Source organism: Salmo trutta, chromosome 4 (genome assembly GCF_901001165.1).
Source record: "Salmo trutta chromosome 4, fSalTru1.1, whole genome shotgun sequence".
NCBI classification, from domain to species: domain Eukaryota; kingdom Metazoa; phylum Chordata; class Actinopteri; order Salmoniformes; family Salmonidae; genus Salmo; species Salmo trutta.
Genome location: NC_042960.1, coordinates 57748712 through 57768051, shown reverse-complemented (window position 1 = coordinate 57768051; position 19340 = coordinate 57748712). Strand labels below are relative to the sequence as shown.

General features: G+C 43.9%; 1 protein-coding gene across 1 annotated transcript in view; it reads right to left on the bottom strand.

The window, feature by feature from the left end:
• The window catches only part of LOC115192698 (Golgi apparatus protein 1), a 39390-nt gene that overhangs the window by 15941 nt on the left and 4109 nt on the right, over nucleotides 1–19340 (bottom strand). Inside the window, exons 2-3 of the mRNA XM_029751478.1 lie at nucleotides 2473–2502; nucleotides 2178–2264 (exon numbers count right to left, since the gene is read on the bottom strand). Coding sequence (XP_029607338.1) covers nucleotides 2178–2264; nucleotides 2473–2502 — 117 coding nt within the window. The remainder of the gene's footprint in view (nucleotides 1–2177; nucleotides 2265–2472; nucleotides 2503–19340) is intronic.

Genomic DNA, 19340 nt, shown 5'->3' with positions numbered 1-19340 from the left:
GAGTCTTATCTTTAAAATGGTGTAAAATCGTTGATTGTTTGAGAAAATTGAATTGTGGTATTTTAGTTGGTTTTTATATTTCGCGCCGTGCAATGCCATTGGTTGTTGGCTAGGGGTTCCGCTAGCGGAACGTCTGTCCTCAACAGGTTAAGTGCCTTGCTCAGAACATGGGAACATATGAAAGCTGGTGGTTCATTTTAACATGAGTCTTCAATATTCCCAGATAAGAAGTTTTAGGTTGTAGTTATTATAGGAATTATAGGACTATTTCTCTATACGATTTGTATTTCATATACCTTTGACTATTGGATGTTCTTATAGGCACTTTAGTATTGCCAGTGTAACAGTATAGCTTCCGTCCCTCTCCTCGCTCCTAACCTGGGCTCGAACCAGGAACACATCGACAACAGCCACCCTCGAAGCAGCATTACCCATGCAGAGCAAGGGGAACAACCACTCCAAGTCTCAGAGCGAGTGACATTTCAAACGCTATTAGCGCGCACCCGGCTAACTAGCTAGCCATTTCACATCGGTTACACCAGCCTAATCTTGGGAGTTGATAGGCTTGAAGGGGTGGTTACGTTTTTTGGAACAGATTCCCGTTGGAACGTTCAACAAATTATAAAGTAAAAGGTTGCCAACCAACAACGCATACAAAGTAGCAACGCATACAAACCTAGCTAACTAGCTGCCGAATAGGCATCAACTCACCACGTAGCTTATTCTTAATGTTTGTCCATAGGCAACCAGAATGAGGACAGACATTTTTCGGAATAAACGTGATGAGTGAAAAATGCAATGAAATAGACGACTCCCTACCCGGCATCTTATTCTGCCGCTATACAACTTTGTATGCGTTGTTTTTTGGCAACCTTGTTATTTACGAAGTTTTTGGAATAGATTCCTGTTGGAACGTTCCACAAATTATACCCACCCGGCTTGAAGCACAGCGAAGAGCTGCTGGCAAAACGCACGAAAGTGCTGTTTGAATGAATGCTTAAGAGCGCCTACCACCTCTGTCAGACTGCTCTATCAAATATCAAATCATAGACTTAAACATAATAACACACAGAAATACAAGCCTTAGGTCATTAATTTTCTTAATGTGAAATACGGAACCGTTCTGTATTTTATCTAACGGGTGGCATCCCTAAGTGTAAATATTCCTGTTACATTGCACAACCTTCAATGTTATGTCATAATTACGTAAAATTCTGGCAAATTAGTTCGCAACAAGCCAGGCGGCCCAAACTGTTGCATATACCCTGACTGCGTGCAATGAACGCAAGAGAAGTGACACAATTTCATGTTAGCAGGCAATATTAACTAAATATGCAGGTTTAAAAATATATATTTGTGTATTGGTTTTAAAGAAAGGCATTGATATTTACGGTTAGGTACATTGGTGCAACGACAGTGCTTTTTTCGCAAATGCGCCCGTTTGTCGAAGTAGGCTGTGATTCGATGAGAAATTAACAGGCACCGCATCGATTATATGCAACGCAGGACACGTTAGATAAACTAGTAATATCATCAACCATGTGTAGTTAACGAGTGATTATGTTAAGATTGATAGTTTTTATTAGTTTAATGCTAGCAACTTACCTTGGCTTCTTGCTGCCCTCGCGTAACAGGTAGTCAGCCTGCCATGCAGGCTCCTCGTGGAGTGCAATGTAAGGCAGGTGGTTAGAGCGTTGGACTAGTAACCGGAAGGTTGCAAAAACGAATCCCCGAATCCCCCCTGAACAAGGCAGTTAACCGCCATTCCTAGGCCGTCATTGAAAATAAGAATGTGTTCTTAATCTGACTTGCCTAGTACACACAAAAAATCCGATTGTTAAGAAAACTTGAACTCGGCCCTAATTAATCGGCCATTCCGATTAATTGGTCGACCTCTAGTTCAAATCCCAGAGTCGACAAGGTGAACAATCTGTCAATGTGCCCTTGAGCAAGGCACTTAACCCTGGAGCAATTAGGGTTGCCGTTGATAATGGCTGACCCTGGCCGCTCGCGGAGGGTGTCTCAAGGGGAGTTGAGATATGCAAAAAGCCCATTTCCTGCATGTGTATAATACACACTTGTACATATGTGAAACAGGACAAATAAGCACCCAAATAATAATGATTATTACCTATAGTCAGATCCATAAAGCTCTGCCAGCTAGCTAGCAAACTTACGTCAGTGATGGTGGTCTTGCACACCTCCACAGCCACAGACTCAAACTTGGGGTCAGTCGTCAGGTTCAGCTTGTAGTTCCACAGGAGCTGGAGAAAGAAGACATTAAACAAGTCTATTGATAGCTCAGAGAAAACAGTACAGGTCCACTGTGAGTGGGAAATTCAAGCAGGGGTGTGATAGCAGGTCAGACCACAAGTGGGGCTAACAACGCTGTATTAAATCGTTATTCACATTCAGTTACACAAACTGAAAGGACGGTTTAATGATGTGAGGGAGGGAGTTCAAAACACTTACATGGTTGCAGTCAGCAGCGATCTCGGTTTCCTGGAGAGAAAAAAAAGGTCAAACTATGATGCGAACCGTAAAGAGAAGCAGGAAAATGCTGGGCAGTGAGCAATTAAGAGCACAAGGCCAAACAAACAAATACAGTGATGCAGCACTTCGGTTGTCATTTAGCGTGGAGTAGAGAAGAGCTGAACACAACACTTAGCCACCAGTAAAATGTAATGACTCAACAACTTGTAGGGCTGTAGAAACATACGAGTGTCACCTGTCAATATCAGTCCCATTTGACTTTATACCGTTAATGGGCCTGTGCTTAATATAGCTACTGTCCTGACTGAGCCCACCTCCTAAATTATCCCAAGGCCATTGAGGAGGAGAGGAATGTCTGCATGCCTCTCCTTAGCACCTCTCAGGCCAGGCTGACTGATGTATGGCCTCCCTATGGGAGCTGAGCTGCAGGAGACTGACTGACTGTAAGCAATGCAGTCCTGTCCAACTAAGCACCAATCAGCGCTATAGTGATAAAATAACATCTCTACAAAATGGCCTACTACAATCTACAGGAGGGCAGGGCCACATGGCAGCCAAATCTTGTGTTAGCATTTGAAATAATGTGACTATTTGAATATCATGCATTTCTTCCCCAGTCAAAATAAAAATACTTTGATTAAAACATTGAAACTGATTTGTTGTGCAATTTGGGAGAGGTGCCACTCTGCTTGCAGCAGTTCGGGGGATGGGCAGAGGTCAGTGTGTGTTTGACGAGCGAGCATACGGACTATTGCTAGTTAGACAAACTTGTAGACCCCATATATCATCATCATATCTGGTAGTGCCCGTCTAATGCATCAAATCGATGGAAAGAAACTAGCTAAGATAGCCAGCTAGCTAGGCTAACTGAGGCTACTGTATTTTGCTGTGCTTCCCGTCCTGAGCTACAGCAAATCCATTCAGATTCCACAGCCTACCTGATGGTTGCTCGTTGTAGCGGACTCCTCAATTAGCTAACTTAATTCCGTAACGTTAATTCCATTTAGCTATGATTAGAGATCTCCCTCTTCACTTGCTACACATGGAGCCATTTACTAGTGCCACCTTGATTGGCCGACAATAACAAACGTGTGAAACCCATGTACGCTACGGTAGGTCTTCGGGGCGCAAGTCATGAAAACTACATTAAAATATTGATTTAAGAACGTCGTGAAATATTCTTCTGTTTAGCAATGTCATAAATATACACTGCTCAAAAAAATAAAGGGAACACTGAAATAACACATCCTAGATCTGAATGAATGAAATAATCTTATACTTTTTTCTTTACATAGTTGAATGTGCTGACAACAAAATCACACAAAAATAATCAATGGAAATCCAATTTATCAACCCATGGAGGTCTGGATTTGGAGTCACACTCAAAATTAAAGTGGAAAACCACACTACAGGCTGATCCAACTTTGATGTAATGTCCTTAAAACAAGTCAAAATGAGGCTCAGTAGTGTGTGTGGCCTCCACGTGCCTGTATGACCTCCCTACAACGCCTGGGCATGCTCTTGATGAGGTGGCGGATGGTCTCCTTAGGGATCTCCTCCGAGACCTGGACTAAAGCATCCGCCAACTCCTGGACAGTCTGTGGTGCAACGTGGCGTTGGTGGATGGAGCGAGAGATGATGTCCCAGATGTGCTCAATTGGATTCAGGTCTGGGGAACGGGCGGGCCAGTCCATAGCATCAATGCCTTCCTCTTGCAGGAACTGCTGACACACTCCAGCCACATGAGGTCTAGCATTGTCTTGCATTAGGAGGAACCCAGGGCCAACCGCACCAGCATATGGTCTCACAAGGGGTCTGAGGATCTCATCTCGGTACCTAATGGCAGTCAGGCTACCTCTGGCCCCCCAAAGAAATGCCACCCCACACCATGACTGACCCACCGCCAAACTGGTCATGCTGGAGGATGTTGCAGGCAGAAGAACGTTCTCCACGGCGTCTCCAGACTCTGTCACGTCTGTCACATGTGCTCAGTGTGAACCTGCTTTCATCTGTGAAGACCACAGGGCGCCAGTGGCGAATTTGCCAATCTTGGTGTTCTCTGGCAAATGCCAAACGTCCTGCACGGTGTTGGGCTGTAAGCACAACCCCCACCTGTGGACGTCGGGCCCTCATACCACCCTCATGGAGTCTGTTTCTGACCGTTTGAGCAGACACATGCACATTTGTGGCCTGCTGGAGGTCATTTTGCAGGGCTCTGGCAGTGCTCCTCCTGCTCCTCCTTGCACAAAGGCGGAGGTAACGGTCCTGCTGCTGGGTTGTTGCCCTCATACGGCCTCCTCCACGTCTCCTGATGTACTGGCCTGTCTCCTGGTAGCGCCTCCATGCTCTGGACACTACGCTGACAGACACAGCAAACCTTCTTGCCACAGCTCGCATTGATGTGCCATCCTGGATGAGCTGCACTACCTGAGCCACTTGTGTGGGTTGTAGACTCCGTCTCATGCTACCACTAGAGTGAAAGCACCGCCAGCATTCAAAAGTGACCAAAACATCAGCCAGGAAGCATAGGAACTGAGAAGTGGTCTGTGGTCCCCACCTGCAGAACCACTCCTTTATTGGGGGTGTCTTGCTAATTGCCTATAATTTCCACCTGTTGTCTATTCCATTTGTACAACAGCATGTGAAATTTGTCAATCAGTGTTGCTTCCTAAGTGGACAGTTTGATTTCACAGAAGTGTGATTGACTTGGAGTTACATTGTGTTGTTTAAGTGTTCCCTTTATTTTTTTGAGCAGTGTATTTAATATTGATAAAGCCTTTTCCATTGATAAAATAGGCCTGTTTTTCTTGTTACTCTTTGAAGTATTCGAATGCTAACGTCTGTTTGGATATTCGAATAACCGTGCCCCTCCCTAGTGAGTGAGTGAACACACACACAGGTTGCAAAGGGTCGGAAACTTACCGGTAAATTTCTGGAAATTTGCCATGGGAAGTTAAGCCCGGGAATGTTGCTTAAATTCATTTTTAAAAAGTTAGCTTATAACAGTGAACCTTTTTTGTGGTATACACAAGGCAATTCTAGGTCTTGTGGCATATTTTGGTTAAACTATCCCCAATTCAATGGAATTGCAACCCTCTGCATGCACAGTGCTTTCTTCCATCACATGTACAGCTGATTCTCAAGATCTTGCACCCTAATTAGATGCTATTGAGCTCACACTACTACACTGTCTGAGCCAAGGACTACATGCTTTCTGATACGTTTTGATCACAATACTGGGTGGGGTGAATATATTTTATATGACATTTTTTGTTAACTAGTAAATAGTAGCCTACAGCAAAATGTGTTTAAATAATTTCTAACTTCCTAACAATTTCTGCTAGTTAGTTTTTGCTACCATGTGGGTTTTAGCTTGCTTAAGCCTGCTAACTGAGTGTTAATTCACTTGTTTCCATACACATGTAATTTTAATACATTTATCTTACAAAGGAGTTGTTTAATCTAACTGCTTAACTATTTATCTGTACTTGGAATTGTATTATATATATATATATATATATATTTATTTATTTTTTATATCTAATCTTTACAGGAAAATGCCACCGGCACCATCTGATGTGTGGAGACATTTCACTGCAGAAGAATGATGTAGTTGGAAAAGCTGTGTACATTTGCAAATACTGTGCCAACTCATATGTGAATAACGCAACAAAGATGCAGAATCATCTGGTCTAAAGTTCACTCAGCGCTCACAACAAGCTACCTCTGACAAAAGTCCCTCTACTTCTATTCGAGGTGAAAATGATGAATCAGACACCTTATCGATAGCAACAGCTCATGGTCCTCCTGGAATCAAGTTGACTCAATGGAGGAACGTAGTCAGAGAAATGCTGATGAATGTCTTGCTCGAGCTGTGTATGCAACTGGTTCACCTCTGATGCTCACAGGCAATGTGTATTGGAAGAGATTTCTGAATGTTCTTCGCCCAGCATACACCCCTCCAACCAGACATGGTTTATCTACCAATTTGGTGGATACAGAGTTCAAGTGAAGGTCAAGCAAATCATAGAGAAAGCAGACAGTATTGCAATCATCTCTGATGGGCGGCCGAACGATCGTGGGCAAGGAATAATTAACTACATCATCTCCACCCCTCAACCAGTATTCTACAAGAGCACAGACACAAGGGACAACAGACACAGCGGTCTCTTCATTGCAGATGGGCTGAAGGCAGTAATCAATGACCTTGGACCACAGAAGGTATATTTGCACTGGTGACAGACAATGCTGCGAACATGAAGGCTGCTTGGTCTAAAGTGGAGGAGTCCTACCCTCACATCACACCCATTGGCTGTGCTGCTCATGCATCGAATCTGCTCCTCAAGGACATCATGGCACTGAAAACAATGGATACACTCTACAAGAAACCCAAGGAAACATTTAGGTATGTGAAGGGTCATCAAGTTATAGCAGCAAAGTGAGAACAATAAGAGCACCACATTGAAGCTGCCCAGCAACACCAGTTTTTTTTTCACCTTTATTTAACCAGGTAGACTAGTTGAGAACAAGTTCTCATTTACAACTGTGACCTGGCCAAAATAAAGCAACACAGTTCGACACATTACAACAGAGTTACACATGGAATAAACAAACATACAGTCAATAATAGGGTAGGAAAAAAAGTCTACATACAGTGTGTGCAAATGAGGTAAGATAAGGGAGGTAAGGCAATAAATAGGCCATGGTGGCGAGGTAATTACAATACAGCGATTAAACACTGGAGTGATAGATGTGCAAAAGATGAATGTGCAAGTAGAGATACTGGGGTGCAAAGGAACAAGATAAATAAATACAGTATGGGGATGAGGTTGTTGGATGGGCTATTTACAGATGGACTATGTACAGGTGCAGTGATCTGTGAGCTGCTCTGACAGCTGGTGCTTAAAGCTAGTGAGGGAGATGGGAATCTCCAGCTTCAGTGATTTTTGCAGTTTGATCCAGTCATTGGTAGCAGAAAACTGGAAGGAGAAGCGGCCAAAGGAGGAATTGGCTTTAGGGGTGACCAGTGAAATATACCTGCTGGAGTGCGTGTTACGGCTGGGTGCTGCTATGGTGACCAGTGAGCTGAGACAAGGCGGGGCTTTACCTAGCAGAGACTTGTAGATGACCTGGAGCCAGTGGGTTTGGCGACAAGTATGAAGCCAGGGCCAGCAAACGAGAGTGTACAGGTCGCAATGGTGGGTAGTATATGGGGCATTGATAGACTGGCACTGTGATAGACTGCATCCAATTTGTTGAGTAGAGTGTTGGAGGCTATTTTGTAAATGACGTCACCGTAATCGAGGATCGGTAGGATGGTCAGTTTTATGAGGGTATGTTTGGCAGCATGAGTGAAGGATGCTTTGTTGTGAAATAGGAAGCCGATTCTAGATTTCATTTTGGATTGTAGATGCTTAATGTGAGTCTGGAAGGAGAGTTTACAGTCTAACCAGACACCTAGGTATTTGTAGTTGTCCACATATTCTAAGTCAGAACCGTCCAGAGTAGTGATGCTGGACGGGCGGGCAGCGATCGGTTGAAGAGCATGCATTTAGTTCTACTTGCATTTAAGAGCAGTTGGAGGCCACAGAAGGAGAGTTGTATGGCATTGAAGCTCGTCTGGAGGTTAGTTAATACAGTGTCCAAAGAAGGGCCAGAAGTATACAGAATGGTGTCGCCTGCGTAGAGGTGGATCAGAGAATCACCAGCAGCAAGAGGGACATCATTGATGTATACAGAGAAGAGTCGGCCCGAGAATTGAACCCTGTGGCACCTCATTAGAGACTGCCAGAGGTCCGGACAACAGGCCCTCCGATTTGACACACTGAACTCTATCAGAGAAGTAGTTGGTGAACCAGGCGATGCAGTCATTTGAGAAACCAAGGCTGTTGAGTCTGCCGATAAGAATGTGGTGATTGACAGAGTCGAAAGCCTTGGCCAGGTCAAGGAATACGGCTGCACAGTATTGTCTCTTATCGATGGCAGTTATGATATCGTTTAGGACCTTGAGCGTGGCTGAGGTGCACCCATGACCAGCTCTGAAACCAGATTGCATAGCGCAGAAGGTACGGTGGGATTCAAAGTGGTCGGTAATCTGTTTGTTAACTTGGCTTTCGAAGAAAGGCAGGGTAGGATAGATATAGGTCTGTAGCAGTTTGGGTCTAGAGATGTCTGCGGCAGCTTTCCAATCTTTGGGAATCTCAGACAATATGAAAGAGGTTGACCAGGTTAGTAATAGGGGTTGCAACAATTTCGGCAGATAATTTTAGAAAGAGAGGGTCCAGATTGTCTAGCCTGGCTGATTTGTAAGGGTCCAGATTTTGTAGCTCTTTCAGAACATCAGCTATCTGAATTTGGGTGAAGGAGAAATGGGGGAGGCTTGGGCGAGTTGCTGTGGGAGGTGCAGGGATTTATTATAGTGGATTTATCGGTGGTGACATCGTTTCCTAGCCTCAGTGCAGTGGGCAGCTGGGAGGAGGTGCTCTTATTCTCCATGGACTTTAGTGTCCCAGAACTTTTTTGAGTTTGTGCTGCAGGATGCAAATTTCTGTTTGAAAAAGCTAGCCTTTGCTTTCCTAACTGCCTGTGTATATTGGTTCCTAACTTCCCTGAAAAGTTGCATATCGCAGGGGCTATTTGATGCTAATGCAGTACACCACAGGATGTTTTTGTGCTGGTCAAGGGCAGTCAGGTCTGGAGTGAACCAAGGGCTATATCTGTTCCTGGTTCTACATTTTTTGAATGGGGCATGCTTATTTAAGATGGTGAGGAAGGCACTTTTAAAGAATAACCAGGCATCCTCTATTGACGGGATTAGGTCAATATCCTTCCAGGATACCCTGGCCAGGTCGATTAGAAAGGCCTGCTCGCTGAAGTGTGTTTTAGGGAGCGTTTGACAGTGATGAGGCGTGGTCGTTTGACCGCAGATCCATTACGGATGCAGGCAATGAGGCAGTGATCACTGAGATCTTGGTTGAAGACAGCAGAGGTGTATTTGGAGGCAAGTTGGTTAGAATGATATCTATGAGGGTGCCCGTGTTTAAGAATTTGGGGTTGTACCTGGTAGGTACAAGCTTAGATTGTAGGATGGCTGGGGTGTTAAGCATGTCCCAGTTTAGGTCACCTAGCAGCACGAGCTCTGAAGATATTGGGGGCGCGATCAATTCACATATGGTGTCCAGGGCACAGCTGGGGGCAGAGTGTGGTCTATAGCAAGCGGCAACGGTGAGACTTGTTTCTGGAGAGGTGGATTTTTAAAAGAAGAAGTTCGAATTGTTTGAGTACAAACCTGGATAGTAAGACAGAACCCTGCAGGCTATCCCTGCAGTAGATTGCAACACCGCCCCCTTTGGCCGTTCTATCTTGTCTGAAAATGTTATAGTTAGGGATGGAAATTTCAGGGTTTTTGGTGGTCTTCCTAAGCTAGGATTCAGACACGGCTAGGACATCCGGTTCGCAGAATGTGCTCAATCAGTGAATAAAACAAACTTAGGGAGGAGGCTTCTAATGTTAACATGCATGAAACCAAGGCTTTTACGGTTACAGAAGTCAACAAATGAGAGCACCTGGGGAGTAGGAGTGGAGCTAGGCACTGCAGGGCCTGGATTAACCTCTACATCACCAGAGGAAGAGTAGGATAAGGGTACGACTAAAGGCTATAAGAACTGGTCGTCTAGTACGTTTGGAACAGAGAGTAAAAGGAGCAGGTTTCTGGGTGCGATAGAATAGATTCAAGGCATAATGTACAGACAAAGGTATGGTAGGATGTGAATACAGTGGAGGTAAACCTAGGCATTGAGTGACGATGAGAGATATTGTCTCTAGAAATATCATTTAAACCAGATGACGTCACCGCATCTGGTCCCGTGTGGCTCAGTTGGTAAAGCATGGTGTTTGCAACGCCAGGGTTGTGGGTTCGATTCCCACGGGGGACCAGTATGGGGGAAAAATAAAATAAAATGTATGCATTCACTACTGTAAGTCGCTCTGGATAAGAGCGTCTGCTAAATGACTAAAATGTAAATGCATGTGTGGGAGGTGGAACTAAAGGGTTAGCTAAGGCATACTGAGCAGGGCTAGAGGCTCTACAGTGAAATAAGACAATCACTAACCAGAACAGCAATGGACAAAGGCGTATTGACATTAGGGAGAGGCATGCGTAGCCGAGTGATCATAGGGGTCCAGTGAGTAGTTAGGCTGGCTAGAGACACAGCTAGCGAGATGGGGCTAGCAAGCTAGCAGAAGGGCCTTAGAGGGACGTCGCGACGGAAGAAGTCTTATAGCCTTGTGCGGAGCCTCCTCGTGCGGTTACGTCGGCAGACCAGTCGTGATGGATTAGTAGTGTTCTGAGTAGTAAAGGGGGTCCAGTCCAATTGGCAAAATAGGTATAGTGGCCCAAGAAATTGGCCAATGGATCTCTTCAGCTAACAGTCCAATATGCTCTAGACAGCTAGCGGGCCGTGGCTAGCAGATGGGCATTCAGGGGATGTCGTGACGTTGTAGCCAGTTGAAGAACCCCCTCGGGCAGATTACGTCGGTAGTCCAGTCATGAAGGATCGGTGGGGCTCCGAACTGGCAGTAAAATAGGTCCAGGCCAATTGGCAAAACAGGTATTGTAGCCCAGGAGTGGCTGATGGACCTCTTCAGCTAGCCGGGAGATGGGCCTAGCATGGGCTAGCTCCAGGCTAATTGGCGCTTGCTTCGGGACAGAGACGTTAGCCAGGATTAGCCATTCGGATTGCAGCTAGCTAGCTACGATGATCCAGGTGAAAAGATACAGAGCTTGCGGTAGGAATCCGGGGATATGGAGAGAAAATAAGTCCAGTATGCTCTGGTTTGAATCGCGTCATGCAAACTGGCAAGAGTTTTCCGAGCTAAAGGTTAGCTGATGACCGCTAGCAGTGGTTAGCTGACTACTAGCTAGCTTCTGTTGGGGTTCAAATGTAAAGAAAAATACTTTAGAAAAAAGCAGATCCACACCACATTGGGTGAGGCGGGTTGCAGGAGAGTATTCTGAAGTTCAGGTTTAGAAAAATATTTTTAAAAGATATGCGAAGAAAAAAGATACATACATGGGACACGACAAGATGTCTGACTGCAACGCCATCTTGGATAGAGTTCTATCCGTTGGGGTGGTGTTGTCGTCATGTTTGACAGTCTCCTGGAGGGGAAGGAGTCTCTCCAAGAAATGGCTATAATCACAGTATGCCGATATGGACAGCCCCGTCAAGAGGATCCTCCTGGATGATGTATTTTGGGAGAGAGTGGTAAGCAGCCTGAAACCTATAGCAGTAGCCATTGTACGGATTGAGGGAGACAATGCCATCCTGTCTGATGTTCAGACTCTGCTTGCAGATGTAAGAAGAAATCCGCACTGCCCTGCTCACTTCACTGTTGCTCCAAGCAGAGGAAACTACAGTTCTGAAATGCATCAAAAAGCGTGAAGACTACTGCCTGAAGCCCATAAACACCGCAGCGTACATGTTGGACCCCATGTATGCTGGCAAGAGTATCCTGTCTGGTGCAGAGATCAACAAGGCTTATGGTGTAATCACTACCATGTCTCACCACCTTGGCCTGGACGAGGGCAGGGTTCTTGGCAGTCTGACGAAGTACACTTCCAAGCAATGGCTTTGGAATGGAGATGCAATATGGCAGTCATGCCAACATATCTCATCAGCCACCTGGTGGAAAGGACTTTGTGGATCTGAGGTTCTTTCCCCTGTTGCCGCCATCATCCTCCAAATCCCACCAACATCAGCCGCCTCAGAGCGCAACTGGTCCTTGTTTGGGAACACACACACACACACCAAAGCACGGAACAGGATTACCAATACAAGGGTTGAACAATTGCTGGGCATCCGGGCATATTTGAGGCTTTTTGAGCCTGACAACGAGCCATCTTCAACAAGGTTGGAAAGTGACAGTGAAGATGAGGCCTCAGAGTCTGATGTTCAAGAGGTGGACATTGAGGTCCAGGGAGAAGACATGGAAGCCTGAGAGGAAGACAGTCTAGAAACTAAAGCTTTGGTTATCATTTTACAGATGTTGAAAACATTTTGGGAGATGCGATGGATCATTCAATATTCCCTTTTGTTGTTCAGTGAAATCATCCCATGTGAAGAATCAACTCACTAATTAAAGTTAAATTCGTAACCAAATATTTTTATTTTTTATTGATAGGATTTAATCATTTTCAATTACGTCTACTTATGGTCAGGTACATGTTTCTGTCTCCATATGATATGGTAAATATGTCCGATGCAAAAAACTACATTTAAATGGTATTAATATTAATTAGCATATATTTCCGTTAATTCCCACAGAAAATGTCCACCTCTGAATATTCCCCAAAATGTGCAACCCTAATACACAGACTACAAGTTTTCACAAACTGCATTTCATCTCCCTCTGTAAAGCTGGTAAAGTGACAACCAATTCACCCCACGGTGAATCCTCTCTCTCATCTATCTACCCCTGGCAGAGATCAACTTGTCTAGTAATGTGTGCGAGGAGAGCTTGAGTACCGCTATCATGCTAATCACACATTAGCACTGCGGACCATCTGCCATCTTCATTTGCTGCAGCATTTTGTTAGTCTCACCCATTCATAAGGAGTGATTCACACCCTCACTAGCAGAGCAGAGTCTAGAGTACCGATAAAAACACTGACACAATGTGCCTAAACTGTCTAAGTAAATAGTAGGCTACACCTAACCCACACTGTTGGGATAGGATAAATGGTGCAGCCAAGATACCATATGTAGGCCATACTGACACCTAGGCTAATGAAATTTCAAATCAAAATGTTTTGTCACATGCATTGTTAACAGGTGTATACCAACAGTGAAATGCTAACTTAAGGGCCTTGTCCAACATTGTATAAAAAAAAAAATAATTTCAAAAATGATAGTAACAAGGAATACACAATGAGCGATGCTAGCTTGGCTATATACACATGGTACCAGGACAGAGTCGAGTTGCAGGGGTATTTCCGTTATCTTCCTCAATTAATGGGAATTATGTACATATTAGGTATGGGTAAACTGACTAGGCAACAGGATAAGATCGATAAGACAGTAGCAGCAACGTATGTGAGTGGTGTGGAAGTGTGTGTGTGTGGGCGAATGTGTGTAAGTGTGAATGTGTTGGAGTGTCAATATAAGTACAGTACCAGTCAAAAGTTGACACCTACTCATTCAAGTTACTTCTACATTGTAAAATAGACAAGACATCAAAACCATTAAATAACACATATGGAATCATGTAGTAACCCCAAAAAAATCATATTTTATATTAGAGATTATTCAAAGTAGACACCCTTTTCCTTGACAGCTTGGCATTCTCTCAACCAGCTTCACCAGGAATGATTTTCCAACAGTCTTGAAGGAGTTCCCACATATGCTGAGCACTTGTTGACTGCTTTTCCTTCACTCTGCGGTCCAACTCATCCCAAACCATCTCAATTGGGTTGAGGTCAGGTGATTGTGGAGGCCAGGTCATCTGATGCAGCACTCCATCATTCTCCTTCTTGGTCAAATAGCCCTTACATAGCCTGGAGGTGTGTTGGGTCATTGTCCTGTTGAAAAACAAAATGATAGTGGGCCTAAACCCAAAACAGATCGTGCAAGAATGCTGTGGTAGCCATGCTGGTTAAGTGTGCCTTGAATTCTAAATAAATCACTGACAGTGTCACCAGCAAAGCACCCCCACATAATCACACTTCCTCTTCCATGCTTCACGGTGGGAACCACACATGCGGAGATCATCCTTTCACATACTCTGTCTCACAAAGACAGCGCTTGGAACCAAACACCTCAAATTTGGACTCAGACCAAAAGGACAGATTAGACTGGTGGTAATGTCCATTGCTTGTGTTTCTTGGCCCAAGCAAGTCCCTTCTTATTGGTGTCCTTTAGAAGTGGTTTCTTTGCAGCAATTTGACCATGAAGACTTGATTAACACAGTCTACTCTGAACAGTTGATGTTGAGATGTCTGTTACTTTTTATTTGGGCTGCAGTCTGAGGTGCAGTTAATTGCTGATTTCTGAGGCTGGTAACGCCAATGAACTTATTCTCTGCAGCAGAGGTAACTCTGGGTCTTCCATTCCTGTGGCGGTCTTTGTGAGAGGCAGTTTCATCATAGCGCTTTTTGGTTTTTGAAACTGCACTTCAGGAAACTTTCAAAGTTCTTGACATTTTCTGTATTGACTGTCCATGTCTTAAAGTAACGGACTGTCGTTTCTCTTTGCTAATTTGAGCTGTTCTTGCCATAATATGGACTTGGTCTTTTACCAAATAGGGCTATCTTCAGTTTACCACCCCTACCTTGTCCCAACACAACTGATTGGCCCAAACACATTAAGGAAAGAAACTCCACAAATGTACTTTTACCAAGGCACACCTGTTAATTGCAATGCATTCCAGGTGACTACCTCACAAAGCTGTTTGAGAGAACGCCAAGAGTGTGCAAAGTTGTCAGAGGCAAAGGGTGGCCACTTTGAAGAATCTCAAATATATTTTGATTTAACATTTTTTGGGGGTTAGTACATGATTCCATGAGTTATTTCATAGTTTCGATGTCTTCACTACTATTCTTCAATGTAGAAAATATAAAAAATAAATAAAGACCCTTGAATGAGTAGGTGTGTCCAAATGTTTGACTGGTAGTATTAATGCTGCAATAGTTTGTGTCGGGGGGCTAGGGTGAGTCTGTTATATTTGGAGTATTTCTCCTGTCTTATCCAGTGTCCTTAATTTAAGTATGCTCTCTCTTTCTCGGAGGACCTGAGCCCTAGGACCATGCCTCAGGGCTACCTGGCCTGATGACTCCTTGCTGTCCCCAGTCCACCTGGTCGTGCTGCTGCTCCAGATTCAACTGTTCTGCTTGTGACTCTGGAACCCTGACCTGTTCACCAGATGTGCTACCTGTCCCAGACCTGCTGTTTTCAACTCTCAAGAGACAGCAGGAGCGGTAGAGATACTCTAAATGATCGGCTATGAAAAGCCAACTGACATTTACTCCTGAGGTGCTGACCTGTTGCACCCTCTACAACCACTGTGATTATTATTATTTGACCCTGCTGGTCATCTATGAACATTTGAACATCTTGGCCATGTTCTGTTATAATCTCCACCCAGCACAGCCAGAAGAGGACTGGCCACCCCTCAGAGCCAGTTTGCTCTCTAGGTTTCTTCCTAGGTTCTGGCCTTTCTAGGGAGTGCCACCGTGCTTCTACACCTGCATTGCTTGGTGTTTGGGGTTTTAGGCTGGGTTTCTGTACAGCACTTTGTGACACCAGCTGATGTAAGAAGGGCTTTATAAATACATTTGATTGATTGACTGGTACTGTATGTGTGAGTATGTGGGTAGAGTCCAGTGAGTGCAGAGTCAAAAAGAGTTAGTGCAAAAATAGTCAATGCAGATAGTCTGGGTAGCTATTTTAACTAGGGATGCACAATATACATAAACATGTTTTAATTTATGAAATAAATTTGTATCGGCCGATGTCTAGTTTAACGCCAATGTGCAAAACCGATGTCAAAGCTGACGTGCATACCTATATAACTTAAGTACATGACGTAACAACGGCACGTAAAATGTTGCGCTATACGTGCAACACAGCATTCCTAAACTAGCCCACAATGTCTGCTGTGTGGATCGAGCAGTCAACAAAACAAAATTCCTGCGAGACAACTCAAAGGCAAACTACATTAAAGCCAAGATAATGGAATTCATTGCCCTTGACAATCAACCGTTCTCTGTTGTGGGTGGTGATGGCTTTCACCGACTGGTCGAGCACTGGTACACACTACCAAGTGGGCTATTTTTCAGATGTTGCCCTACCGGAGTTACACAGTAATAGTGTCACTGCTATTAGCTCCACGACATGCATACTATGGAACGCCATTTGGGTCTTCGCATGTCAAAAAAGATACAGTAGCACTGTCAAAGCTGTACAAAAAAAGTCTGCAAACAAGCCACGAACGATGTTTACAATACCGCGTTGGTAATAAAGCATAATTTGTTAAACCGCAACCTCTGGGGTAGCTAGCTTTAGCTTGGTACCTAGCTAGCACCAATACAACCAGCCTGAAAACAATTACCAGTAGAAACTGCAGTCATTTTCATTATTCTCAGCAATGATTTAGGAATCCTTGTGAGTAAGTATTAGCTAGGTTGCCTATTGAAATTGAACGTAAGTTCGTGCAAATAAATAGGTAGCCAGTTATTAAACCCTGTTGCTCAAACCTAACGTCATAAGCAGCCATCTGGCTAGTGAGGCTCGACCGGACCGGCTTATGTGTTGTGAAGCAAGCCACAATAAGGATTAAGCACAATAGTGGAATTTGCGGCAAGCCTTCAAAATAAAAGTATGGCATTGACAGTGATGCAAATGAACACAAAGTAGAATGTCAAAATTGTATTTTCTAGGCTAACCGCAAAGTCCACTATTGTGGCTAGCTTCACAGATGGGTCTGACCACCATTAATCAAATAAGAACTGTCTTATAAATTAGGGTTATTTTAGATGACACCTAACTATATAGCTAGGTGTCATCTACTGAAACAGATGTCTTTTTGCTATGTTTTTGGGGAAGAACATTGTTTGCATCCATGAGCTAGCTAGCTTCTTTTTTTTTATGACCAGCATTGTAGGTGCGCGAGACAACTTAATCAGCATCATAGCATACGTATCAATGAATCGTTTTGACATATGAAATATGAGTGATATTGTAATCAATGTGTAATAACTAAGTAAAAAATGTATGAAAGCGTTAAATGTGACGTGCAGTCATATTCAGGTCCTGATTGGTCAACAAGCTTATTTGACGTGTCAAATAGGAAAACATTTTGACACTCAAAGACCCAAACAGTGTTCCATAGAAATCCTGGTTGAGAATGAAACGACTGAACATATGAACAACGAAACAGCACAGCAAGTAAGTGAAAGAAATAGGTTCATATTATGTTTTGCTGGTAATGGGGACATACATAAATGCCAACAAAATAACAATTTGGTCAGTGTGTTGGGTGTGTTTGTGTGTAACCTTTACTTAACTACGCAAGTCAGTTAAGAACAAATTCTTATTTACAAATGACAGCATACCCCGGACAACGCTGGGCCAATTGTACGCCTCCCCTACGGGACTCCAAATCACGGCCGGACGGTTTGAATCCAGGCTGTGTAGTGACACATCTTGCACTGAGATGCAGTGCCTTAGACTGCTGGGTCCATGTGTGTTAACTATTTAACTGTGTTAGAATGCTTTTCGGTATCATTTTTTTTTTGGCAAGGAAAATACGAGATATCAAATTTTTAGGGCCTTCCTCTGACACAGCCTGATGTAGAGGGGATGAATGGCAGGGAGTTCAACCCCAGTGATGTACATGGTCGTACACACTACAGTACCCTCTGTAGCGCATTGCGGTCGGATGCCGAGCAGTTGCCATACCAAGGAGTGATGCAGCCAGTCAAGATGCTCTGCAAACTTGATGGTGTTGGAGTCATGCACATCCACACAGTCGTGGGTGAACAGGGAGCACAGGAGGGGACTAAGCACGCACCCCTCCAGGTCCCCCCGTGTTGAGGGTCAGCGTGGCGGATGTGTTGTTGCTTACCCTCACCACGTGGGGGCGGCCTGTCAGGAAGTCCAAGATCCAGTTGCAGAGGCAGGCGTTTAGTCCCAGGGACCTTAGCTTAGTGATGAGTTTGTTGGGTCAATGAACAGCATTCTCACATAGCTGCTCCTTTTGTCCAGTCAAAGGCCAGTGTGGAGTGCAATAGAGATTGCATCATCTGTGGATCCGTTTGGGCGGTATACGAATTGGAGTGGGTGCAGGGTTTCTGGGATGACTTTGTTTATGTGAGCCATGACCAGGCTTTCAAAGCATTTCATGGCTACATATGGGGCGATAGTCATTTAGACAGGTCACCTTGGCGTTCTTGGGCACAGACCTTAATCTCAGAAATAAAATGTTTGCTTTTAACCAATGCAGCCCCAGCTTCTCTGTGCCATTGTAAACCAGTCTACTAAATATCAGTCACTTTTGGACTAAATCTGTGGGGGGGAGGGGGAATCACAAAGCAATGCCATGGTCAGTGTTGTGTGGGTACATCAGGCAAAAATCTCAAAATGTATATTTTTCCTCCCTCTGACATTTTCTCACTCAATGTACATACATCACCTACAGGCCATTAATGTCACCTCCCTTCAGAGACAGCTCCCTCGAGACCCTCACTCCAGATGTCGCTCTTTATATTCACACTCAAGTTGGCCAAAATTCACCCAACTTATCGTGGGAAGCTTGTGGAAGGCTACCTGAAACATTTGACCTAAGTTAAACAATTTAAAGGCAATGCTACCAAATACTAATTGAGTGTATGTAAACTCCTGACCCACTGGGAATGTGATGAAAGAAATAAAAGCTGAAATAAATCATTCTCTCTACCATTATTCTGACATTTCACATTCTTAAAATCAAGTGGTGATCCTAATTGACCTAAGACAGGGAATTTTTACTAGGAATAAATGTCAGGAATTGTGAACAATTGAGTTTAAATGTATTTGGCTAAGGCGTATGTAAACTTCCGACTTCAACTGTATATAAATATGCTACACATTGTGTTGTTAATCACTCTAAAATGAATATAAACTTTATTGATCTTAAAAATGTCCGTTACATGCGTATAGATTTTTACTTTAGAAATGTGTCTGATGGAAGACGTTTTGTGATATCATCTTTAAAAAGTTATCCTAAGCCCACTTCAGATACATGAGACATGATTTTACTACATTTACATTTCAGTCATTTAACACGCACTCTTATCCAGAACGACATAGAGG